General features: G+C 47.8%; 1 protein-coding gene across 1 annotated transcript; it reads left to right on the plus strand.

The window, feature by feature from the left end:
* On the plus strand, positions 1 to 26,969 carry LBH (LBH regulator of WNT signaling pathway). Its single transcript, XM_003941516.3, has 3 exons — positions 1 to 222; positions 2,852 to 2,954; positions 25,825 to 26,969. Exons 1-3 carry the CDS (start codon positions 197 to 199, stop codon positions 26,011 to 26,013), a joined length of 318 nt encoding a protein of 105 aa, XP_003941565.1. The 5' UTR covers positions 1 to 196; the 3' UTR covers positions 26,014 to 26,969.

Here is a 26,969-nt window from a genome sequence, read left to right on the forward strand (position 1 = left end):
TCAGTGGAGAGCTGGGAGTTGTTTCCGCCTCGCTGACGCCGCTGGCCGTGGGGCTGTCCTGGGAAGGCGGACGGCGAACGCCCGGTGCCCGCACTCGGCCGCCTGCCGTGCCCGTCTGCGCCCGTGTCATCCTCGCTCGGGACGCAGGGACAGCTTTTAAATCACAGGGGCGTGGGTCAGCCTCCCCTAGGACTTCATGTCTATATATTTCCCCATTCACTGGTGAGTACCCTGCGCCTGCGTCTCGCGGCGGTGGCTGCGGGCCCGGGCGCCTGCTTCGTGCCGGCTCCGGGTGCGAGGGCAGCCGGCGGCGCGGGCGCTTGGCGCTAACCCGCCGCCCGAGCCAGTGCAGAAGTCAACGTCAAGGTTGCAAAGGTGGGGGTGGGGAGAGGGGGCTGCTGAGAACATCCAGACAAAGGACGTGAACTCGGAGCCCGCACCTAAGTGACGGCCGGAGGGTTTGTATTGGTCGGTGGGGGAGCCAGGGGTCACGTGTGAATCCCCTCAGTGAAACCCCCTCTGCGGAGGGCTGCAGGAGGCGCGCGCCGCCTGGCGCAGGGGGCTCCTGCTCTTCCCGGGCCCCTCCTCTTTTTCTTTTTGTTTGCATGCAAGTCTCGGCGTCGAGGCCGGCTGCAGCGGGGCTGAGCTGCTGCAGCCGCGGGGTTTGCAGAGCTCCGGGGGGTGGGGTGCGGGAAACGCTCTCCCCACACGTAGCCCCGCTAAAGCCACAAGCAGCAGGGCACAGGCTGCAGCCTCTCGACCCCTGCCTTCTCCGTAGCCCCTAAAAACCAATGCACCTTGGTGGGGGCCGGGGCTGGGAGGAGCCGCCTTCGCAGTGCAGAGCTGGAAGGAACCCCGGCCGGGCTCGGGGCGTCGGAGGTTTGCTACGGACTGGGGATCGGAGTCGGGAAGGATGCAGAGAGACCAGGCAGGCCCCTGGCTGCTGGGACTTCCTCACCGGCGGTTTCTTCCTTCCAGCGCTGGGTTAGAAGAGAAGCGGCCGGGGGCGAGCGCTAGCGGCCCCGGAGCGCGCTCTCAGGTGCGGACGTGGGGAGCTCGGCCCCGAGTGGCTGGCAGGCACTGAGCGAAGGGAAAGCGGGCTCAAACCTCGGCGCGGTCCGGCCTGGCCCAGGAAGCGGAAAGTTCATGTTTGTCGCTTCAACTTTTCGGGCCGGCGCCACAGCCCGGAACGAGGATAGAGCGCCCCTAAGTCAGGCTGTTCGCCCTGTGGGCGCTCTTCTGGATCCTTTCTTTGGGGGTCGACAGCAGCGTTTCCAGGACGTGGAGGAAACTACCTTTGCAGGGCCCGGCTCCGGAACCTAAACTTGCCCCAAAGAGCCCCATCTTCTCTTAGTCTCCCTGCCCCCATCCCAGCCTAGCAGTGTTTAGAGAGGGGACTGAACTTCCCTCTCTCAGCAATTCAAGTTCCCCCACCCCTACGCTTGTGTACCCTTCTTGTGGGCGCCCCTCCCTTGCCTCAGCCATAGTGTATGAGCAGCTTGGTGCCTTATTCCAGGTGAGGATTAGAAGGCTGCTGGAGGCTTTGTGCCTTTGACTGCTCCAAATGTGCCAAGGTGCGTGTTTGGGCAGATTAGGCGTATTATGAGAAAGTTAAGGTTTAAGATGATTTTTATCAATTTGCGCTTTGTAGCTTGCAATGCTTTTGTGGAGACATTAGTCCTTAACCTAACTGTGAGGTATGCACTATTAGCATCAGAGTAACAAACAGGACACTTGTGGCTCAGAGAAGTTACAGGACTTGTTCAAGATCACACAGCTCTTGAGGGACAGAGCCTAGAATCGATGGCTTCTGTTTCTAAATCCAGCGTCATTTCTTGTCTATGTAGTAACCTCACACACAATAAAGAGGAATCTGGTACCCCTGTTTCCTTAGATAGCGTCCCTCAAAAAGCCTTCCCCACATTTCTGTTTTAAACCGTGTGCACAGGCACGAATGTGAAAGTATTGGGTGCTGTGTCGTGGGTACCTGGATTTGCTGCGTATGTTCAGCGTTATGTGCATGGGATCCCGTATGTGCCCAGGGCTTGTGCAAGGATAATAGAACATTTGTATCCTGCTTAGAGAGTACAAAGCACTTTCACATGGCAGCCATTGGTGGGCCAGCTTGGCCCCTCTGGAAATTTCCTTTGCAATCAGAGTCCGGTATCCTTAAGGCTTTTAATCCAGGGGATGTTTTTCAAGCTGTGAGCAAGCAGCTGCTATGGCTGGGGCTAGAGAAAGGGGTTGGATGGCAGATGTGAAACTTGCAGAAAAGCTGACCCCTTGGGGCTTTAAGTGGAACATTTTGCCAAAAAGAGCACCAGAGAGACAGACATTTAGGAAAGCCATATGATTGGACTTTTTTCCCTCCAGTTGACCTGTTGTTGTTATTGTATGTTATATAATAACATATAGTTTCACTTTGGAAAATTTATGTGAGGATTATTTTTATTCTTGGTTGGAGAGGTGAAGGGAGATGTGGTTGAATTGGTTTTAATATAGACAGATAGACTCAGCTACCTACTGTTTTGGTTTCTCTAGTTCTGTCATTTAAAAGAACATTCAGGGTCCTTCTGCCCCAGTGGGGGGCTAGAGTACAGGGGAGGAGGGAAGAGGAGGTTTGCCGGAGAGGTCTGCAGACAATGGGCTTTATCCGCTGGGGCTGAGTCCTGGGGCTGTGGGCTTGCAAGGCGCTTCCTCAGGGTGTGAGCTTGTTTTTCTGCAAGTTCTGTTTTGAACACCTCTCATCCTGTCTCCAGACAGTCCCCTGATCCCACAGCAGCGAATGCATGAAGAGTAGGAATGTGAAAGTGAGTGTGTTTGTTGATTTTTGGTCTGGGTTTCTTGGCAGCCCCGACTATCTGAGATCGGCTGAGATGACTGAGGTGATGATGAACACTCCCCCCATGGAGGAGATCGGCCTCAGCCCCCGCAAGGATGGCCTTTCCTACCAGGTAAGTCCTGGCTTCCCTCCGTCTCTCTAGAGCCTGGTAGCTTCTGCTGGGGGTGGGGACAGACTTGGTTTTGCATCCCAGTGCTACTTATAAGAGCTGTGGGACTGTAGCAAAGTCCCCTAATGTCAGTAAGCCTCAGTTTCTTCATCTGTAAAATGGGGCAACAATCATCCTTACCTCCTAAGATTGCGGTAAAGAATTCACTGTGATCAGAGGATGTGTAGAGGGCCTTCCCAGTGTCTGGGACAGAGAAGGAGTCAGCAAGCATTAGCTATTGTGATGAATTAACCCTACTGGTTCTGAACTTTCCCATTCACTGCAGCAAAGGTGGAAGTGATTTGTGCAGTTGATTGATACCAGAACTTTCCTTCCCAGCCATTCCTGGGGCAGTAGAAGCATGGCTGTGCGGGGGCTTCTGCAGAAGGGTGGTCTGGTGGGGATGGCCATGTCCAATGATACTTTCATCCTTGGGATGATGATTGACCAGTTGATTCATAGTTAACATTCAGACCACTTAGGGAGAGATTTCCCCCAAAGGGAGGCTAGCTCAGGGGTGCTATTGCTGGGATCTTGCTTAGAGATCATCCTGTCTGGTGGATCCAAAATGCACGAGGACCACAAAGAGGGACCAGAGTGACCCCGCTGTACTCTTCACCACAGCCCTACCTCTGGCTTTCCCTGCTGCCTCTCTACTGCCCCCAGGCAGTGAGCTGGTTTGGGGTTTTGGAGGAGAGTTCCAATGTAATTAAACTGGGGGGAGGAAGGAGTCTGTTCTTAAGGGAAGACCTTGGGGCTAGGGAAGTTGCATAGGATGGCCAGTCCTGGGAAGTCAAAAGGGAGTGTGATGGATCCGTGCAACATACATGAAGGGCATGCCCATTGTGCGCCAAGCATTCAGACGTTACCTTGCTCATACCTTACCACAGCTCCCAGCTGGGAATCCTCACCCTGTTCACTGATGAGGAAATGTCTCAGCCTGAGTCAGTGACTTGGGTCTGTCTAACCCCAGAGCCTTTTTCTTATGATGTATTGTGTGTCTGAACCATGGCTTGGTTTGGCTTGGGTCTAGGAGGACTCGGGCTGGTAATTCCTTAGGGCTGTACCAAGGGGTACAGCTTATGCCTGTAATCCCAGCACTCTGAGAGGCCAAGGCTGGCAGATCACCTGAGGTTGGGAGTTCAAGACCAGCCTGACCAACATGGAGAAACCCTGTCTCTACTAAAAATACAACATTTAGCTGGGCATGGTGGCACATGCCTGTAATCCCAGCTATTTGAGAGGCTGAGGCAGGAGAATTGCTTGAACCTGAGAGGTGGAGGTTGAGGTGAGCCAAGATCGTGCCATTGCACTCCAGCCTGGGCAGCAAAGCAAAACTCCATCTCAAAAAAAAAAAAAAAAAAAAAAAAGGAAAGGAAAGAAAGAAGGAAGGAAGGGGAGGAAGGGAGGGAAGAGGGAGGGAGGAGGGAAGAACTGTTCCAGGGACATTTATTTGAAAAAGAAAAAAAACAAACAGAAAGCCAGGGAGTTAGGGTGGGTGCCATGGAGGCAGAGTGATCAGATAGAACCAAGCTCAAAAGCTCAGGCAGGAAAACAGAGCTTCAGACACGCTTGGGAGGCCAAGGAGGCCCCTTTGTTTTGCCTAGATTGGCAGGCCCGTCTTGCTGACTGGAAATAAGTAGCCATTTAGCCCGAAGCGGGTGTGCAGGGCAAGGGGGAACTCTCTTTCCGATGTTTGACTTTTCTACCCTCCTTCGCCAGAGTAGGTCTGAGGAAGACAATTGAGGGCCCCCCAGCCTGATGGGAGGGGTAGAAGTTTCCTGGCCCATCAGCCAGGGGGTTTTGGGTAGCAGTTTCCAAGCCCCTGAGTCAGACTGAATCTCTTTGTGGTTACAGGTGAGGTTCTTTCTCGGTTCTGGGTTTTAGATTTCCATCACAGAACCTTTCCAAATGCAGCCATCTGTTCATCTTGTGTGTGCTTTTCATATTTTCCTTTTAAACACATCCCAAGCTAAAGGGCCAGGCCTTACAGGGCAGTTTTCTCAGTGCTTCGAGTCCTTCAGGTCATGATGCTGAACCTGAGGCTCAGGGCAGGTGGTGAGGGAGGAAGGGGCTGGGGGAGGAAAGCCGCGCTGGGGCTACAAGGGCAGGGGGAGAATAAAATCACCTCTGGGCTCCTCACACATCTTTTTTTTTTTTTTTTCCCCAATACAATTGTTTTATTTAACACACATATGTACACAGGAACATTCAGCAGACATATAATCTATTAAGTAGAATCATTAAGAAATGTCTACTGAGGCAGACATTTTAATTCACTCACTGTACACAGGGAGTTCAATCATTACATTTTCAGACAGGTGTCACGTCATGTCATCTTTTGCTTGTAAATTACCAATGAAACCACATGTGTCTCTACGTATACAAAGACAGGTCCAAATACAGTGCCAATGAAATCAATAGAACATTAAAGGTGTACGCTGGGATAACAATGCAGAGTTTACCTCAGTGCTGAGAAATCTATTTTGCCTGAGCGAAAGATCCTCAAATCTTTCCTTGTGGTGCTGGACTGAAAGCCCAGTTCTCAGAGCCCCCTTTCAGGAAATCTCTTTCTGCTACTTTGGTGGGGACCACTCCCCAGCTCTTAAATAGCTTACTTGGAATTTACAAAGCACTCTTGTCACACTTTTCCACAACTTCTCTGATTTCAGAAAGGTCTCATGGTTGCCTGGCGAAGAGGAAGGGGAGCGACTGTAGTATTTAACCAAGCAATCTCTAGGGGCACTGTCTCTGTGCAGCCTGCCGTGCTGGCCTCTGTGCCCAGGGTCCAGGGCCCTTGTAAGAACCCAGCGTCTACATAGACATCTGGAACACAGGCAGTGCAGTCAGTCCAGTGTGGGACACACACAAGCTACAGCGAGTCCAGATATTGACAGCAACAATGAAGTCCCACCGACAGAATTGGAAGGAAGGCAGACTGGGGCTGTTATTTGAAAGAAAATTAGGACTTTGAGAGGGCAGCTCCAGCTCTAAGGTGATGTTCTTGCACCTTCAGACACCCCTGGGCTCGTCCCTGTTTAAGCCAGGGACAGGGCTGTGCAGTGAGCTGGTCTGACAATTGCGGTGTGACAGATACTCTCTGGGCCCACTCAAAGCTAGTGCCATCCAATTAGATACATTCCCACCAGAGCTCTGGGGATTGGCTAGGACAGACACTTGGCTGGAGCCTCTTCCCTGTGCATGCTTGGGCTCGGCTCAGGGCTGGGGGCAGGGGATCTCGGAGCTCTGTTCTTGGCGTTCCTCCTAAGGATAATAATAGTACGTGGCTCTTACCGAGACCTGCTTTTCTAAGGAACTGAGAGTGGGAAGGAGACATCAGTCCAGACTTGGCAGATGAAATAGAATCTCAGGCTTGTGATTTGACCTTGAAACAAAGTCATCAAACAAACGGCACATTGGACTTTGTCAATCACTTCCCAGCCTTGCAGATATACCAAGAATCGAGAATGATGTTTTCCCGATTTCTCTGTACCAGATGTGACCTTTTAACGCCTGTGGCATTTTGTACTTACCAGCAATGACACGCTGGGCTTCAAGGGTACCGGTCCTGCTTTACATTCTCTTTGTCCAGGTCCTTGAGGGCAGGGGAGGACTTATCTTCATCTTTGTACCCCGCCCCCACCCAAGGTGCCTAAGTGCTATAGCGGGCGGTGGTTGTTTCCATGAACTTGAACCTCCTGATTCTAAAGCTGGCCACCTTCCTTTCTGCCTTAGCCTGTGTAAAGGGTCTGCTCAGGCTCATGCCTAGCAAGGCTTCGGATAGATGCCCTTTTAACCCCCTCAAGATTCAAGCAAGCCCTATCTCCTCTCCTGGTGGCTTGTTTTGTGGTAACATTCATTTGGATTGGCAATTCAGTAAGGGAAATCCACGTGTGTGCATTCACTTAACAGGAATAGTGACACCCTGTGGGGTGGGTGAGTAAATGGTTACTAGAAAGTTATGAGTACATTTTGGGCAGGCAGGCTGTGCGCGGCCAGCTCCCAGCTCGCCAGCTGAGTGGGAGGGTCTCCAGCAGGATGCTGACATCCCTGGTGGCAGCAGCTCCCTTCCCACCTCCATCGAGCCTGTGGAACAGGAATTTCTGCCGCCCAGTGCCTTCTTCCATGGCTTAATTCAAGGAAGCAAGTCAGCGGCTGTTTTCTCAGCTCCAGGGACTCTAAAAATGTAGTGTTAGGGAATGCCTCTGCGACATGGTCTCCTTCCATGCTGCACCTGAACTGGCCTGGGCTCTGTCTGGGGAAGGGTCCTGGGAGTTTGCCTGTGGGCACTGGCACTGCCTTCACCCAAGGGCCCTGGGACCCTGGCCTTGCTACTGTAACTTCCTCACACAGCAGCAGAGGCTGCTACAGTTTCAGCACCCCAGCTAAGGTCTAGATACAGATGTGACTCCTTGATTTTCATTTAAAACTCCCTTCTAAAGCACCTGGACCAAGGTCTGAACACATTATCCCTCCCCAGACTCTAAATTCCTTTAATCAGCACACTCCCTTCCTGGCTGCCCTTTGTATTCCTTCTGCTTTTATTCTTGACGCATCCCCCCACCATTTGATATCCATCTGTCAGTCAGGCAAACATCAGGCTCTCCTCCTCGGGAAAGTGAGAGAGGATGCTCTAGGAGCCAGAAGGAGCAATTTCTTCACACACCATCGTGCTCATGTGTGCCACACATTCCTTTTGATAAACAGAGCTGAGAGGGAGTGATGTCCTGGTGCTTGCGACGGTAGGGAACAGCAGGCGAGGGGGCTGACCTCTCTTCCTTCAGCCTTAGCATTTTTGCGGAGAGGTGTGAAGGACCCTCCGGGTCGACAGCACAGGATCTTTTTCCTCTTTATCTCTCAGGTCCAGACACAGCCACCTCCTTTCTCTCACTCCTTCCCATTGTTTCTTTCCTTCCTTCCTTCCTTCCTTCCCTGCCTCCCTCCCTCCCTTCCTCTCTTCCTCCCTCCCTCCTTCTTTCTCTCTTTCTTTCTTTCTCTCTTTCTTTTCTTTTCTTTCGAGATGGAGTCTTGCTTCATCACCCAGTCTGGAGTGCACTGGTGCAATCTCTGCTCATTGCAGCCTCCACCTCCTGGTTTCAAGCGATTCTCGTGCCTCAGCCTCCCAAGTAACTGGGACTACAGGAGTGCGCCATCATGCCAGGCCAATTTTTTGTATTTTTCGTAGAGATGGGGTCTCTCCATGTCGACCCTCCCCACTCTGTCAGAAGCAGCAACTCGTCTCTCAAAGAACAGGCTCAGTTTCGTCACTGAAGTTAGATAGCAGCTCAGAAACCCATTCTGTTTGCTCATGTCTCCGCTAAGCCCCTCTTGACAGAGACCTCCTGAGCCTGGCTTCACTCTGCTGGTGCCTCCTGGGTGGAATGTGTGTATGGAAATAGGTGATGGGTTGAGCCCTCGGCAAGTTTCTGCTCAGTGGCCTCTGTCCCCCACCAGCCCTTGCTCACGAGGCCATTCTGGGCATAATGCATCTTCTACCTCTGTCTCCTGCTCTCATTACCCCTGTCTCATTGGTTACCCCCAGTTGTAGTACCCCACATGTTCTCATGAGTTTGGGAGGCCCTGCTGAGCAGTGGCACGCAAGTCCCATGGTCTCCAGGAAATCATCTTTCACAATGTCTGACTTAAAAGGCCTCAGTTGTCCCTGGAGAGACATAGAGCTAAAATTCCAAAACACTTGGCAGGAGGCATCCAGTGCAGACACATGTTCCTGGAACTGCAGCAACTTTCTTTTCTCCTATCCCTCTACCCGCCTCTCTCCTTGATAAAAATCATAGGAATGGGATGTAAAAGAGGCACTGAGGGCCACTGATCTCAAAAGCACAAATAGTGTGTTTCTCTGAGTGGCTCTGGGCCTGTGTCTGCGCTTTCTGCCTCCATGTGAGTCACTGTTCACCTTGTTCAGAGCAAGTCGTCTCTGTATGAGGATCCAGCACCTTCCCTCCTACAGTACCCTGAAGAGGGCTGGAATTATTCCCATGGGGATTTCCTCCTGGCTCCCACAAAGCCCCTGGTCACAACAGTGAGTCTGTAGCCTGGCCAGGGAGAGAACAAGCTTTCTTCACTTTCCCAGCCAACACATCGCATACTAGGGCCATACAGCCCAGCCTCCTCTCAAGGGGCCTGTGTTGGGCCTGATGCCTCTCTCTCCAGATGATAGTGTGTTTATCTCTCTGCTGAGCTTAGGCTGTGTCTTAGACTTCTCTTTGTTTCTAAGACGCTGGGCACAGTGTCCTACAAATAGTTGCTTAATGAGCCTGGATAATGGATTGGCCCTTCCTCTCTCCCCATCCTGCACTGAGAATCCCTTTATCTTGGCAATCCCATGAAGCCGGTTTTTATGGGATCTGCATTTTCTCTAAGTAGGCCCGGTCTTCCACGTTGGATAGAAAGGATGGTACTGTGAGGGAAAGGGAAGAGTTTGGGTGGCGAATGTTGTGACTGTAGCCAAGAGCTATTCCTGGGTGTCTAGTGAATGTCCTGAAATGATCTTGCAGGCTTGAGCCCTGAAGTAATCCTCAGAGGATATGAAGACAGGCCCTCATTCACACAGGGCTAAGACCTGCTGGGACTTCATTCCTCCCCAGTCTGGTAGCTGCTGTGCTGGGTCTGCCTGCCTCTCACCTCGCCACCTGCCCTTCCCCTGTCCCCCAGCGCAGCTCAGGAAGGAGTGGTTATCAGCACATCAAATCCTCTGCTTCCTTCCTGGGCTGGTGCGGGGAGGCCCTTATTACACAGACACATCTTTAAAAACAATTGAAATTTGCCCAAAGTTTCTCCAAACTGTTGTCAAGCTAGCACTTGAATCTCAAGGCACGACTGGGAGCCCCTTCAAGCCCCCTCTCCAGTGGACTTCATTGCCTTGCATCGGCAGTAGCTTATTTTAAGTAAACTGTGTAGAAGAGACCCCAGGCATTTAGCTGAAACTCATCCACTCTTCGCTTCTCAGCCAGGAATTTTATTTGAATCAATGGGAAAGAAAGTTCTGGATCTCTTACATAAAATAGAATTGGTCCGAGCAAAGGCGGCACTCATAAATTTCAGTGCAGATACAGCTGGTGTCTAAGCCTGACTTTCTCCTAACTTGATTTGGTGGTTCCCAAACAGAATTTAAAATATACCTTGAATTCATGTTCTACCTTTATTCTGGAGAGCTTAAAGCACTTGTTCAAACTGGATTTGAGAGGTATCCTTGGCTTTCCCAAATTCCTAAACATTTTCACTAGACGTGGCCCTGGATACAAGATCTAATTTAGAAGGTGGCCTTGAGGTCAGCCACTTATCCCCATGGACATAGGCAGTGGTGCCAGCCCGCATCCACCAACACACACATTCACACGCACAACTGTAAGGGCAGATGGGGGTTAATAAGTGGTTGCTTTAGATTAGTGTTTTAATTATAGGAAACTTTTCCTTCCCTTTCCCTCTTTGTTGGTAATTTCATATTTTCATTGATAAAGTGTGTGTTTTACTGTTTTTATGCTTGCTTTTCCAATTTTAAAAGAAACGTGCTCATTATGGAATTTTTATTTTCTTTCTTAAATTTTCTTGTTTTACAGTCAACATAATTTCACAATGTATAAACCATAATGGTTAACAATTGAGCATCTTTACCTTTGTTTCCAGTTCACTTTTTTTTTTTTTTTTTTTTGAGATAGAGTCTCACTCCGTCACCAGGCGCCAGGCTGGAGTGCAGTGGTGAAACCTTGGCTCACTGCAATCTCCGCCTCCTGGGTTCAAGCAATTCTGCCTCAGCCTCCCGAGTAGCTGGGACTACGGGCGCATGCCACCACGCCCAGCTAATTTTTGTATTTTTTAGTAGAGATGGGGTTTCACCATGCTGGCCAGGATGGTCTCTTTCTCTTGACCTCATGATCCGCCCACCTAGGCCTCCCAAAGTGCTGGGATTACAGGCGTGAGCCACCACGCCCAGCCTATGCTATTATGTTAAAGATAATTTTTTTTTGAGACTGAGTCTTGCTTTGTGGCCCCAGCTGGAGCACAGTGACGCCATCTCGGCTCACTGCAGCCTCTGCCTCCTGGGTTCAAGTGATTCTCCTGCCTCAGCCTCCTGAGTAGCTAAGATTACAGGTATGCACCACCACGCCTGGCTAATTTTTGTATTTTTAGTAGAGACGGGGTTTCGCCATGTTGGCCAGGCTGGTCTTGAACTCCTGACCTCAAGTGATTCGTCTGCCTTGGCCTGCAAAGTGTTGGGATTACGGGTGTGAGCCACCACACCTGGCCAATATTTATTCTTTATAGAAATTTAGGAAAATACAGAGACATGTGAAGAGAAGAAAAACCACACCCATATTTCTATCACTGAAACATTTGGTATCTTTACTTTCAGTATTTTTCTAAGCATTTATAGTTAAAAAATAAAATTGAGACCATACTGTACATGCTGTAGTGAATCCCTTTTTCACTTAATATAATATCGTGACTATGTTCTTGCCATTTGGTTTACTTTGTAAAATTGTATTATGTAACATTTCTTAATGCTGAATATTGAGGTTGTGGCATATTATGTTCTTACAAGGAACACTGATCTGAACATCATTTTGCAGAAATCTCTGCACAGGTCTGATTCATTTCCTTGGAGTAAGTTCCTGGAAGTAGAATTACTGATTCAAAGAGATTCAACATCATTAAGCCTCCTGATTATATGTTACCTTAAAAACAGAAAACATCAAAGAATTTATCAAAATATAAGCTCCCAGCATTGAAAGCTCTAGCAAATAGAATCTCCAGGGTAGAACATCTATAAAGATGGGATAATGGCAGAGTTTTTTGGATAGAGTCAGAAAGGTATTTGGCTATTTTAAAGTGTTTAGGAGATATTGTACATCTTCCTATAGTTTATTAATTACTTATTTTAAGTGTGATGATAACAGTTGATGATGTTTAAGCAACATTCAGCCAGCATTGCAAAATAGCTGGTGATCACATTCTTGTCCCATAGTAGGCAGACTGACACCCTCTCTAGATTAAAAATGTACGTGAGTCAGCGATTGCTCGGCTTGACTCCTTTATTTTATTAATGACATTGAGCATTGTGTAACCTTGAAGTCCAGTAAAATTACGTTGTTCTGGAGACCCACAAAGGTTCACCAGATGCATGCTTTGTCTCTGAACCAACGTGGCTTTCCTGGGGTTCCAGATCCGGCTCACGGATAAACTCATGGTTGCGAAATATTCCTTCCCTGGAATTAAGGATGGGCTGGACTCCTTTTCTTTTCTTTTTTTTTTTTTTTTCTTGTCTTTCTTTTCTTTTCTTTTTCTTCCTTTTTGAGATGGAGTCTTGCTCCGCTGCCCAGACTTAAGTGTAGTGGCGTTATCTTGGCTCACTGGAACCTCTGCCTCCCAGGTTCAAGCGATTCTCCTGTCTTAGTCCCCCAAGTAGCTGGGATTACAGGCACGCACAACCACACCCAGCTAGTTTTTGCATGTTTAGTAGAGACAGGGTTTCACCATGTTGGCCAGGCTGGTCTCAAACTCCTGACCTCAGGTGATCCACCTGCCTCGGCCTCCCAAACTGCTGGGATTACAGGTGTGAGCCACTGCACCTGGCCTGGGCTGGACTCTGAAAAGTAGATCTTAACATAATGGAAGTCTTGGACTCAGTGTCAAAGGGCCTTCTACCCAACAACCCTGCAAGGGTCTAGGTGCTTTGCAACACATAGACAGTCCAGGCCAGTGCTCTGGTAGGGTCCACATACTCCTGATGGTTTACAAAGGTCATTTAGGTGTTATACTGACAGCTTGAAAAATGTAAGACTAGTTTTTCATTTATGCAGTGGTAGATTTTTAAACTAGTATATTTTAAATAAATGAGTGAAGGAAAACTAAAACGTGTGTGGACATAAGAGGAATGACGAAGGCATATCATGAGGCTGACAAATACCAGCTCACAGGAGTGTGAAATTCCACAGCACAGTCCTTTTAGGATCCCCTAAAATCTGTATCTCTTTGGTCATGTGCCCCTTGAGTATGGCTGTTGAAGCATCAGGAACCTTCTTGACTGTTTACATTGGCGGTTGAGTATTTGAGATTTTTATGCCAAATTACTTCTTAATAATGTTTCTATGTATATACTGCCTGGCTTGAATGTAGTGGCATGATCTCAGCTCACTGCAGCCTCCACCCCCCGGGTTCAAGCGATTCTCCTGCCTCAGTTGCTCCTGGGGTTCACAGACACTTTCCCAAGGACGTGACAGGAGGGAGGGTTTTCAGGAAATCCATTCCACGTCTTAAGCCTTCTTCTCTTGCTTTTTGCAAATTGCATTTTCTGAAGACTAGCTTCACCTGTTTCCTTTTCTTGCTTCAAAACTGCCCTTCTCCCTCTTTGCAAGAGGAGAACCTATCGCAATTCAATCCATCTGTCACAGTAAGAAGCCTTCATAAGACTGCACACATGGCTCACACCTGTAATCCCAGCACTTTGAGAGGCTGAGGTGGGCAGATTGCTTGAGCTCAGGAGTTCAAGACCAGTCTGGGCAACATAGGGAAAACCCATCTCTACAAAAAAAAAAAAAAAATTAGGCGTCGTGGCATTCACCTGTAATCCCAGCTACTTGAGGGGCTGAGGTGGGAGGATTGCTTGAGTCCAGGAGGTGGAGGCTGCAGTGAGCCGAGATTGCACCACTGCACACCAGCCTGGGTAAAAGTGAGATCCTGTCTTAAAAAAAAAAAAAAGAAAAAAAGAAACCTCAATAAAAATTTACCTTTTTGTTTAGTAATTATTTGTGATATGTTCATTGATTAGTTATATACTAATAGCTGCAATAAACCAATCCAGAATTTATAAATTAACAAAGCCTTAAGGTCATAGGACATTTTTAAAATGTCAATTTATATGCATAAATATATCTTTTTATTGTAGAGAAGTATGAAAAGCTAATGCCTAAAAACTTTCAAACATGAAAATACATTACATTAACAAAAAATTCAGCAGGGAAGTAGAATGGAAATACAGTTTTACATAGAGAAAGTAATAATACAAGATTTGAATTAAGAGTTTGTTCTTGCGTTTTTTAATAGGCCATGGTTGCTGTCAAATTCTTATGGTATTTGTAATCCATTGAGTACATTTAAGAGTGGTATGTACGTTTTATTTGAAAATGTTAATATTTATAATATATCAGGGGTTTTAGAACAGGTGAAAGGAGACAGAATTGTTCCGAATTCTGTTGGAGACTACACTTAAAGTTCGGAAACCATGGACATGTACACTTTCTTTAGAATCAAAGCAGTGGCTCTGTAGCTCCTCAGAGGGGAAGGCGGCTTTGAGATTGGTCCTATCACCTTGATAAGGAATGTCCTCTACGGTAGCCTGACATCGGGTCACCCAGGTATTCTTTGGCCACTGTGACACAGAGCCCAGAGCATCTCAGCACAGAGGAATTACAGACTAAGAATCTGGATAACTGGTTTCTAATCTTGGCTTTGCTGCTATCTGTGTCATCTCAGGCAACTCACATCACCTGTTTGGGCCTGATTTCCATGTCTATAAGTGAGAGAGCTAATCCTTACTGTGTTTTTTAAAAGTTGAGCAATGACGTGAAATCCTCCATCCTGATCCTGGACGTGCCCACTGGAGTTTAAAAGAAAAACAAACCTGCTCTTTCCCTACATTTCAGCCTTTCAGATATTAGAAGTCACCTTTTATGTTCCCCTCAAATCTTTAGCAGTTTTAAAATAAGTGTTTCAAACTTGATTTGCATAATCTCCTTTTTTTTTTTTTTTTTTTTTTTTTTTTGAGACAGACTCTCACTCTGTCACCCAGGCTGGAGTGTAGTAGTGCAATCTCAGCTCACTGCAACCTCTGCCTCCAGGGTTCAAGGGATTCTCGTGTCTCAGCCTCCTGAGTAGCTGGAATCACAGGCATGCACCACCAAGCCTGGCTAATTTTTGTATTTTTAGTAGAGACCTGGTTTTGCCCTGTTGGCCAGGCTGGTCTCAAACTCTTGACCTTAAGTGATCCGCCCTCCTCAGTCTCCTAAAGTGCTGGGATTATAGGCATGAGCCACTGCACCTGGCCCATAGCTGTCTTAGTGAGATGATTATTTCTCCAGGCCATCTAGTCCCAAACCTTTTAGTCTTGGTCCCTTTTACACTCTTAAAAGTTATTTAGGATGACCCAAAGAGCTTTTGTTTATGCAGATCATGTCTTTTGATATTGACTGTTTCAGAAATTACAACAGAATATAAAAAATTTTTACTTACTAAATCATGTAGAACAACAAAACTGTTACATGTTAATGTAATAACAGTTTTTAATAAAAAATATATTTTTCAAAGCAAAATGTTTAGTGAGGAGAGAGGCATTATTTTACATGTTTCCATGTCTGTTTAATGTGTAGTTTAATAGAAGACTAGGCTGGACTCTCATGTGCTTCTCCAGTCAATCTGTTGCAGTGTGTGTTATTTGAAGTCAATGAAGGTCATCTAGCCTATGCAGATTTGTTGCTTTAGTACTTCACTAAATCTCAACAAGTGGTAGTTTTTTTCTTTCTCTCTTCTTCTTTTTTATTTATTTATTTATTTATTTATTTATTTTTGAGACAGGGTCTTGATCTCTCACCCAGGCTAGAGTACGGTGGCATGGTCATAGCTCACTACAGCCTCCAACTCCTGGGGTCAAGTGATCCTCCTGCCTCAGCCTCCCCAAGTAGCTAGGAGTATAGACATATGCTACCATGCCTGGCTATTTTGTTTATAATTATATAGATGGGGTCTCACTATGTTGCCCAGGTTTGTCTTGAAATCCTGGCCTCAAGCAGTTCTCCCACCTCAGCCTCCCAAGTTGCCAGAATTACAGATGTGAAACACTGCGCCCAGCCAACGAGTGGTAATTTCTTAAATGTTAGTGGCAATGTGATATCTGAAATCTTATCAATGACCTTTTTGTACACTAAAATTCATTTGTCTGTTTTGTACTTTGAGTACATCTTTTACCAATGCTTAGTGTAATCCTCTGATCATTTGGAAAATATAGGTTCACTGAGTTACGCAGGTCTTCAAAATGTTGACACATTTCCTTACATGATATCATAAAATCACATTACTTAATGTCTCCACTGATCTCAAGCATTAGGAAGCCGTCAAGCTCGTGGTGGCTGATACAACTTTTCCAAAATTCTAATTTTCACTGGCAAGCTCTATTTTTATCATTGGTGACAAATATTATCAGTCATTTTCCTCAAAGTGACAGGCTCACTTTGTCACTTTGTCCGTTTTCTGAGAAAAATGCCTGCCGAAAACCCAAGATGGAATAACTACAATTGGTTGGTCAGTCATTCTTTCAAGTAAGAGTGGTGCTCCGTGGCACAAGTGGCTAGTTCAGCTGGTAACTCCGTCACACGACTGCTTTCCTCAAGACAGCTATTTTCCATCAGCAGCAGAAATGTTGTAGGCTGTCCATTTCACTGTGCCACATATATAAGTAACATGTAGTTGAGTCAGTATTTAATATAGATTACTTTTTACTGCTTCATCAAAGGCATTAAGTTCTTTCGTTTGCCTGCTTTCATTTTATTCGTAAGGGTAAGCTGGCGAACAATTGATGTCAACAAGTATGGTTTGCTGCCACCATGTTTATTCTTGCTAAGGTGCCAGCAGTTTCATCCACTATTGCTTTCTATACCCTTAGTGCAAGTGTTAACACCATGGAAAAGGCAAACATCTTAGTAATACTATGAGAATATTTTATCTCTGTGGATGGTCCCTGCCCAAAAGGATCTTGGCAATTGAGCTTGGAGAATGGCTGCCCTGGGCTAAACAGAATATGTCTGATAAGAGAGTAGCAGGGCCATCAGCTCCTCTGTTAGTGTAGATGGCTTCATTGAAAGGTATATACCTCTAGGAATATAGCCCTACTTGCTTCCCTTGTTAGCCTCAATGCTGCAGTTGTGATCAACTAAAATCTCCAAGCTTCTTTTATGAGAGCTACTATCAAGCAAGACTTTTTATTTGGGGCAAAAAAAATTTGAGCAGCGGGGGACAAAGTGAGTTGTCCTGGTAGTGCACTGCAGAACGGGTAGAGATGGAATCAAGTGGAGCGAAGGCCATGGGGCAAGACTGCAAGGGAGGCCTTGGAGATTTGTTTCCATGCAGGGATGTTTTTGGAAGCTACATGGGCGGGGGTTAGGAAGGGAACCCAGACAAGAAAGGGAAGGAAGGCAGCAGGACCAGGCTAATTACTGAAGATTTGTGCTTCCAAAACAAAGAATGAGTCCCTGCGTGGTGGCTCACGCCTGTAATCCAAGCACTTCGGAGGCCAAGGCGGGCGGATCACCTGATGTCAGGAGTTCAAGACCAAAACAAAGAATGAGCAAATGGTTAGAAATGGCAGCTGAGAGAGAAGATGTGACCGTGGGACATTTGGGTAGTACCAGGGAGGGATTACAGAGGGAGGGATGTGCCACCCACAGAGGCTTGGAGGTGACAGGGGGCCAGTCATCTTTCCAGAAGATAATGATGATACAGTCAGTAAGACGTGAATAGTTGAAGTCATCTGTGCCTAATAACTGTGCAAGTCTTTTTTCACTGTCCCAGAGAACTTCGAAAAAATTCTCTAACATTCCAAAAGTCCCCTGATTCCACTGGGCCCAGAGTTATCAGTAGAAATTAGTGCTAATTAATTAGAATTTGGAACTCCTGATTCGCAGGATGGGTGTGTGTTTGAGGGATGTTTATGAAAGATGGTGTTTATCCAAAGGATTTCCTTTTCTTTCAAGTTTCAAGGCTGGAGGCTTAAGCATCTTTGATCCAAAGGAAGGAGGTCCAGCAGTTGTTATAAGCCCCAAATCTTTGCTTACGTCCTCTGTAGGATTAGAGGCACCAGGGTAAGGCAGAATAGAGTGAGGTGGAGGTTCTGTAACCCCAGTCCAGGGGAAATTTAAGGAAGATGAGAGTCTTAAAGACAAACAGTGAGTGGATAAGTCTCTGAGTAGAGACTGGAGAATATTCCTCCTTCCCTGCATCTAGTCAGTAGCTCTGCTGCCCATTTGCTACAATTCTTTCTGTTCTTAATAGCCACATTTCACTTGGAAAAGCCAGTAAAATGCAAACAATAATAATGATGATAATAAAATAGCAGGAGGCAAGTATTTCAAAGACTGAATTTCTTGCCTTCACGCATTGTTAGGGGGCAAAGAACAGGTGTGCTTTTTATTTGACTTAGTTGCGGCTTGTCCATTCATCCTTTGGCAGAGCGGGATGCTGGTAGAAATCTGCCCATTGTTATAAGCCAGCCCCTCCTAGGAAGGAAGAAACATACAAGGCAATTCATTGTTGTTCTCCAGGAGACAGAAGAAATCCAGAAGCAGAGGGGCAGGCCCCTGGAGTAGGAAGGAGGAGAAGCGTACTCGAAAGGCCTCTGGCGGGGGGTGGGGTGGTGATGAGGGCATGGTTTTTATTCCAGTGGGCCTAACCCATGCCCTAAGGGAAATGGAGGCACTGGGAGGGAAGTGATGAAGTCCCAGCTGTTTTCCCAAAGAACTTGCCCTAGGATTTGTAGGCACAAGCCCAGGAGTGCTGTGTGTTTGCTCCTGTCCCAAGCTACAACTGTTGACTCCTTGATTCCTCACTCCAAACCCACTCCTGAGGGGCCCCAGCTTTACCTAGTAAGAACCAGCATTAGGAAGCTGAGGTGGATGGATCACCTGAGGTCAGGAGTTTGAGACCAGCCTGACCAACATGTAGAAACCCCGCCTCTACTAAAAATACAAAATTAGCCAGGCGTGGTGGTACATGCCAGTAATCCCAGCTACTCAGGAGGCTGAGAGAGGAGGATTGCTTGAACCTGGAAGGTGGAGGTTGCAGTGAGCTGAGACTGCGCCATTGGACCCTAGCCTGGGCAACATGAGTGAAACTCCATCTCAAAAAAAAAAAAGAACCATCGTTAGGAAGTTTGAGTTTACAGGGCATGTTCACACATATCTGTATTTGATTCTCTCCGAAGCCTGCAAGGTCAGCATTAGCATTGATCCAAAGTATAGAGGAGGAGTGGAGGAGAATGTGTCACCGCTTCCTTGAGACTGTCAGACACTGTGCTAGCTCTCAAGGCACAGCACTGTGACCGTGCCAACCATACTGTAAACTGGAAATGATTTCCTTGTTTTACTCAGGAGGCAGCTGAGGCTCAGAGGCGATAAAATGGCGTGACCAGGGTCACAGAGATAATAAGAGATGGAGGCAAGGGAAAAGCCAGATCCTTCAGACTCTGTGGTCTGCCTGTGGGAAGAGCAATTTTCCTGAGCGGGTTTGGGCTGATTTTTCTTAGCTCTCTGCAACGAGAGAGGGTAAAGGCTTACTGTGCGGTTTTGTCCACAGTGCCTTAGGGAGCTAGCCTGGTTATGTATCTCAGGCTCTCTGCCCTCCCTCTCCACCCCGGCCCTCCTCTTTCCTCCTTCCAGCCTTGCAAAGAAGAGCGAGATGTCCAGGCTCCTGAAGTCTCAGCTTGCAGAGCTGGTAATTAGCCCTTTGTGTCCTGTTAACCACCTTTCATCTCCTCCACTTGCTGGTGTCCGCTTTCCCTATTAGCATCTCCCGGCTCTTTGCAGAGCCCTCTGCCTCTCTGTGGCCAGCTCGGGTTGTTTGTCAGAGATGGTGTCTGAGAGATGCACGCTCACAGGGGAGGGCGGCTCCGACCAGAATCGCTCACATTTTCCATGCTAGGTGCCAGGCATCTCTCTCCTCTTCCCACCCCGGGCAACCAGGTTTAGGTCACCTGGCGTGGAGGCAGACAGTTGATAGCCAGGTCCCCAAATTTGGGGCCTTTGAAGCCCTGGTGTTGCCTTTCAGTTCCCCTCCATGGGTGAAACGGGAACTGGCTCACTGGCAACTTTTACGCCTAAGCAAAAAGCCTGAGGCTTGACCAATTCAAGCTCACCCTCAGGCCCCGGATTCCCTGCTCCAGCAGCCTCCACTGTCGGTTGGTCAAACAAATGTCCAGGCTTCCCTGGAACCTCCTGCTGCCTTGCTGTCCTCATACTAAATTCTCTCTCCAACAGGGCAGCCACTCGCCACACAGGGCCATTTAAAGTTACATTAAATTGATGTTTATGTTGCATCACATATAAATTTATATTAATATAAATAACAAAATATAAAATTTTAGCCACTTTTCTTATTTTTTATTATCAGCAGGATTTTTTTTTTTTTTTTTAATTTAAGGTAGGGCCTTTCTTTGTCACCCAGGCTGAAGTGCAGGAGCACAATCTTTGCTCATTGCAGGCTTAACCTTCCAGGCTCAGGCGATCCTCCCACCTCAACCTCCCAAAGTGCTGAGATTACAGGCCTGAACCACTCATGCCTGGCCAACTTTAGCAACCTTTCGTGTGCTCCATAGTCACACGTGGCTACTGTAGTGGGCAGCACAGATAGAGAACATTTCCTTATGCAGAATGTTCTATTGAACAGCAATGACCTATACAGTCAGAAATTCCAGTATTTTACAGACCGTCTCTTCCTCCTACAAAGTCTTGAAGCTCTCTGGACCTTTCAAGTGAATTCATTTGAGTTCCCAAAATGCTAGGGCCTGTTGGGACTAGAGGCCACCAGGCAAAGGATGCCTCTGAAGAGGTGTCCCCTGTAAAATTCACCGTCACCATGGCCAGGTACGGTGGCTCATGCCTGTAATCCCAGCACTTTGGGAGGCTGAGGTGGGAGGATCGCCTGTGCCTGAAAGGTTGAGGCTGCAATGAGCCGATATTCTGCCACTGCACACCAGTCTGGGTGATGAAGCCAGACCCTATCTCAAAAAAAAAAAAATACTATTGATAATAAAAAATAAGAAAAATGACTAAAATTTTGTTTTATTTTTATTAATACAAATTTATATGTGATACAATATAAACATCAATTTAATGTAACTTTAAATGGCCCTGTCTGGTGAGTGTCTGCCTTTGATTTAGTATGAGGATGACAAAGGCAGCAGGAGGTTCCAGGGAAGCCCAGGGCGTTTCTTTGACCCACCAACAGCAGCGGCTGTTGGTGCAGAGAATCCTGGGCCTGAGGGTGAGCTTGTGGAGACAAGGAATGGTGCTTACTCTTCTATACTGTGGGGCATGCAAGACCTCGGAGGTTCACGGTGTGTGTGAACATCAAGGCTTCATTCCATTTGCAAAGGATGGAACTTGATGACATGGTTTGGCTGTGTCCCCACCCAAGTCTCATCTTGAATTGTAGTTCCCATAATCCCCTCGTGTCATGGGAGAGACCTGGCAGGAGGTAATTGAATCATGGGAGGCAGTTACCCCCATGCTGTTCTCATGATAGTAAGATCTCATGAGATCTGATGGATTTTATAACTTCACCACTTTTTTCTCCTGCCACCTTGTGAAGAAGGATGTGTTTGCTTCCCCTTCTGCCATGATTGTAAGTTTCCTGAGGCCTTCCTAGCCATGTGGAACTGTGAGTGAATGAAACCTTTTTCCCTTATAAAAATACCCAGTCCTAGGGATTTCTTCGTAGCAGTGTGAGAATGGACTAATACACTTGGTATCCATTCGATTCATTTCAGCCGTCAGCTTTGGCAGTCCAATGTGGCAGCTGGATGTGGAGTCCAGGGCTGGAAGAGGGAGGAAGGTGTAGGGCTGGGAGAATCACAGCTTGGGGTAGATGCTTCTAAACCTGCCCTACCCTGGGCTGAGGATGAGAAATGCCTCTGAGAGCCACAAAGAGAAGGGAAAATGATTTTTGTTTGTATTTCCCTTTCTGTAGTACAGAGAGAAGTAGCACTCTGGGGTAAGAGATTTAACTAGAAGCAGTTCCTTTCGGGAACAGGGGCAGTTCTTTGCTCCCTGCCAGTTCCTGCAGGCAGACAGCACGCCGGGCTGGCCTGCTGCCTCAACCCTACCTGTCACGTGCTTGGCAAGTCTGACTCAAGTCCTTTTTCCCACTGCCTCCCCCACCCCATCAAATTGCAGTTGCAACCTCTCATTTTTCTGCTGCCTAGATGATTAAAAAGCATGACTTAGTGGAAAAATGTTGACCTCCTTGGGGTCAGCCTCCGAAGCAGCTGTCAGAGATAAGATTGTGCTGGCAAATTACTCAGCAGCACTTTGCAAGGCTTTCTGTCTGTCTGTGAGGAAACCAGAAGCTGTTGGTTCTGGGTACTTTTTGTGTTTGGAGAGAGCGACAATTTTGAGGCCCAAATGGGTATAATCTGATAATAAAATAAGATCTCTGATGGAAGGGTTTGATTATTATAGTAATTTTTAAAAATACAATTATTAAAACAGGCTTTGTAAAAAGAATTTTTTTTTTTTTTTTTTTTTTTTTAAGCGGTGCTTGCTTGGAGCAATTCAGGGAGTAAAGTTCTCTGGCAGCTAAGCACTATCAGAAGTTCAATTCTCAGACTTCTTCTAAGGACTTAAAAGACTTAATTGTGCAGCTCTCAGTACAAACGGCGCTGTTTGGAATTATTTTAATTACTGTGTTTGCGTGACTGGCTCTTGCTTGGAGATTGGATGCCTACCGTAATTCTGTTGAAACCGCTTCAAAGAGGACATTATAGATTGAATTTCACTTATTTTCTCGAAGTATTTTATCATCTTTATGTTTGCCAAGAACTTGTACCCATCTAGTGAGACAAGAAGGTCACTCGCTTCTCAATAGGAGAAACTGAGGCATCTGGGATTGAGAGGACTTGACCGGAGCTTTGCAGTGGTGGTTGTGTGGCTTAACCCATGGCATTTGAAGTCCTGTAGATCTGGGTTTGGATCCCAGTTCAGCCGCTTCCCAGGTATGTGGCTTTGAACAAGCCATTTACCCTCTGTGCTTCAGGTTTCTCATCCATAAAACAGGGTTACAGTAGTCCCCGTTATCTCTGAGGGATACGTTCCAAGACCCACAGTGGATGCCTGAAACCACAGATAATTCCAAACCTACATATGCTATGTTTTATCTTTTATATCCATACCTGTGATCAAAGTTAATTTATACATTAGACTCAATGTGAGATTAACGAGGACAGCTAACAATAAAATAGAGCAATTATAACTGCATACCACAACCAAAGCCATGTGAATGTGGTCTCTCTCTGTCTCCCTCTCACAATATCTTACTGTCCTGTACCTACCTACCTACCCTGGGACTGCGGTTGACTGTGGGTAACTGAAACCAAGAAAATAAAAACTGGATGAGGGGAACTCGAATTAGCGCTAGGTTTGAGATTCTGCTCAGCAAAAAATTTCATCCATCATCATCATCGTTATTTTTTTTTCTCCTTATTTTAATGAAAGACCTGTTCCCAGCTTGAAATGAAATCTAATGCTTCTCACCCCTCTCCCCCTTTTCTTCCTCTTTCTCTTCCTTCTCTCTTCCTCCCCCTCCTCCTCCCCCGCCTCCTCCTCCCCCGCCTCCTCCCCCTCCTCCTTCTGCTGGTCCTGCCCTGCTTCTCATCCCTTTTGCTTTTCCTTGGCTTAGGTCGTCATGGTTAGAATTGGATTTTCCCTCTCCCAGCCCAGGCGATGTGGTCCTGACACAGGTCAGCATAATCCCGGCAGTGAGGTCAGAGGGTGTAGGCAAGGCCAGGCTCTGCACGGGGCAGGTGCCCCTCTCCTCTTGACAGCTCGAAGCTCTGTCTTGGATCCTGAAGGTTTAGAACAAGCATCAAAACCGGGAAGCTCACTTCCTGGACTGGGGCCCCCACAGCTCCTGGGCAGTCAAGGCCCAGAGTTTGGCTCTCCCTCCCTGCTCAGTTTTCCATCTGTGAAACGGGATGGAGACCCAGCAGCAGCCTAATCCATTTTCCAGAAGGCACGGGCACTGAAAACAGCAGATATAGGTTTGAATCCTGGCCCTGCCATGTGCCCCGCAGAGTCCCGGGTCTTAACTGTTCCTGGGGTGGCAGTGAGCCCTGAACAAGGCGACATCTGAAAGAGCTTTGTGACCTGTAGTGTGGGAGTGGGTGAGAGGGATTCCGATGGAGGGGTCTGAAAGCTCATGCTTGGAGGGCGCCTTGTGTCCCCACAGCCCATGGGGGGCTCTGGCTCCACCCAAGAAATGAGGAAGTGTCTAAAAAGCCCAATTGGCCATGCCTCGCTCGGCACACGCACGTCCGGGCACAGCACAGTCCGAGGGCAGGACTTCCGGGCTGGCCTGGTCAGGAGGACACAGCCCGGAGTCGAGATCCATGTCCCCGCGCCTCCGTGACCCCCACTGGCCCAGCCCCTCCCTATGCTTGTTTTCCTCCTGGCTGCCATTATGATACCTTTTATGAGCCTCGTTAAGTCTTTAATGATGCCTGGTTGTGCAGCTGGCTTAAGGCTTAATCCCCAGCAATAGGCCTTTATTGGATAAATGGTTAATAATCACTCGTCTGCAGGGATTGGGGAGGCTTCATTGAGGCCTGTGATTCCTGGAAGCCCCACGTGGCCTGTGATGTGGTGAGAGTGTGACTTGGCTGGGGCACTGCTTGGGCTTGGGTGGCAGTAAGACCCGGCACCCTCAGAGCACCACAGAAGCTGGGGAGGCCTGAGTTTGCAAAAGAGCCTTCTATGTCCTGGTCATGGAAGATTTCTGTCTGCTGCCATGGGCCTGTTTCCATCTGGATCAAGAAGCAGGCAGCCCCCCAGATCTCTTCAAATATGTCCCTACCCACTCAAGGTTTTGCTTTCCTTTTTTGTGTCATGAACAAGCTGTGTGACCTCGAGCGGCTCTCCTGACCCCTCTGGGCCCTTGGTTTACTCATCTACCAAATGGAGAGGTGAGAAGAGATGGCGGTGAAGGTGCCAAGTGCCTGATTCTGTGAGCCCAGCATCCCAGACAGAGCCTCCTCTCTCCGGCTCTGGGGTGTGTCACTGAGGGCTGTGAACGGCAGGGACCAGCAGCCCAGCGGATTAAGTACTTAAGCTGCTGGGCAAAGAATTGGGTCAGCTGTAGTCACAGGGCAATGTGTGCAAAGGGAATCCACAGAGCCAGATTTGGTCCTTGATTTTATAGCCGGGTTTGGGGTTTCTGCCAGCTCAGGTCAGGACACAGAGTAGGCATTAAAAAAACAAAGCCTGGTTGCTAGGACTCTGGTAGGAGAAGTAGACGCCTTCAGGGGTAGAGCTGGTAGGAAGCCAGGTCGCAGGTGACAAAGAAGGGGTCCTTGGATTTTGTTCCCAGCCTGCCTGTGACGGGGTCCATGCTTTTCATCAGGATTTGGCTTTGACTTTACAGTTGCAATGGGCTCAGGACCATCTACTTGAGGGACAGGCTGGCGTTGGGGCAAGGGAATTGAACAGACCCTGTTTTTAATCCCATCCCATCCCTCACCCGTTTCTAGGCTGTCTGGCCTTGGACCACCTACTCTCCCAAGCCTGAGATTCTTTGGGCTAGCATTAGCAACACCTATTTTTTGCATGACTGTGTAGGTTGGAAGTTAGGTATGTATAGCACCTGGCAGCCTGCTCACTTAATGCCGATAATAATTCCAAGAGGTACTTAATGCTGTGGCACCTGTTGTATTCTGGCGCAAATTACTTGCTGCAGAGAAAGATCAGACTTCCTGTGGATAACATGATTTGGGATTATTTTATCTGAAAATGAAATACAGTCATCGGCCTTTAGACTCGGCGGCACTGTCCCAAAACCTTCAGCTCCAGGATTAGAATCAAAGCCTGACTGAGAGACAGTTTCCTATGTTGCCCCAGAATTTTCTCCTGTGGCTCCCATCTTCGGCTCCACAGCCTCCCAAGTGCAAAGCGTAGTCCCTGGCCTATGGCACACACCCAGTATGCCACACGGATGTGCAAAGAAGGAATGGAATTTCTCTTTTCAATATGTACATGACCAGGCACCTGCTCTGCTTTTCTTTCAGATCTTTCCAGACCCATCAGACTTTGACCGCTGCTGCAAACTGAAGGACCGCCTGCCTTCCATAGTGGTGGAGCCCACGGAAGGGGAGGTGGAGAGCGGGGAGCTCCGGTGGCCCCCGGAGGAGTTCTTGGTCCAGGAGGATGAGCAAGACAACTGCGAAGAGACAGCGAAAGAGAATAAAGAGCAGTAGAGTCCCTGTGGGCTCCCATGGGTCATACCAGCCAGCATCTGTTCCTGAACTGTTTTTCCCATCACGGTGGAAGAAGAGAGTGAGCCACAGTCGTTCTGAACATGTCAAACGAGGCTTCCGTTTTGCACCTGCAAATCACCGAGTTGGTTTTCTTTTCTTGTCTTATCTTTTATTTTGAAATCTGCCGAGCAGTGGAGCCCTCTGACAATTTGCAAGGCCTTCTAGAAAGGAAGCAGCTTAGAGCCAGGGGGTTGGGCTTGGGGGGGAGCGAGTGCTGTTTTTGAGATCATTATCTGAACTCAGGCAGCCCAGTTAGAGGCAGTGGTGGGATTCCAGTGGGTCTCGGGGGGTGGGAGGTGGGGCATGTGCAAAGCAAGCAAGGAACATTTGGGGTAAGAAAACAAACGTGGTCAAAGAAAAAAACACATTTTTAAGAAAACATTGAGCAGAGAACTGCAGCCAGGATGCGCTCAGCAAACATTCACTCTGGCTGCCAGGGCATCAGAAAACAAAGTCCTCATCTCTCTCTCCGGTTTCACCCAGCCCACCCTTTGCTTTCATTTCAGGTGTGTTGGTCTATGACAGGGAGGAGAGGAAAGGAGAGCAGGAGCAATTGGCTGTTGCAAAGCCAGCTGGAGGTGATGTGCAGGAAGGAAAGGTCACCCCACCCTTCTCCATGGCCTCTCTTCTCCCAGCTGTGGTAGGCTCACAAAGCCAAGGTGATCGGTTTCTAAGAGGCAGTGCTTTTCAGCTTTTCTCCCTGATTTAGCCATGTTGCTTCCCAGTACTTCTAGGAGTAGTGAGAGCACTTCTTGCCCTTGTTGGATGCCCCAGGGTGGACACTTGGCATGAAGGTCTCTCCCTCAACTGCTGCCCTCCCAAGACGGAGTGGGTGCGCTCTCTCTGGCTGGCCCTTCCTCCTCCTCACCGCCACCTTCTCTGCCCCAGCCACAGCA

The sequence above is a fragment of the Saimiri boliviensis genome, chromosome 1 (assembly GCF_048565385.1).
Source record: "Saimiri boliviensis isolate mSaiBol1 chromosome 1, mSaiBol1.pri, whole genome shotgun sequence".
Classification (NCBI taxonomy): domain Eukaryota; kingdom Metazoa; phylum Chordata; class Mammalia; order Primates; family Cebidae; genus Saimiri; species Saimiri boliviensis.

What these genes read in the sequence shown, in the direction of transcription:
- LBH (XM_003941516.3), top strand. Translation starts at nt 197, where the DNA reads ATGTCTATATATTTCCCCATTCACTG. An exon ending in ATATATTTCCCCATTCACTG is followed by an intron (nt 223 to 2,851) that starts GTGAGTACCCTG and finishes GTTTCTTGGCAG; the next exon opens with CCCCGACTATCTGAGATCGG. An exon ending in AGGATGGCCTTTCCTACCAG is followed by an intron (nt 2,955 to 25,824) that starts GTAAGTCCTGGC and finishes CTTTTCTTTCAG; the next exon opens with ATCTTTCCAGACCCATCAGA.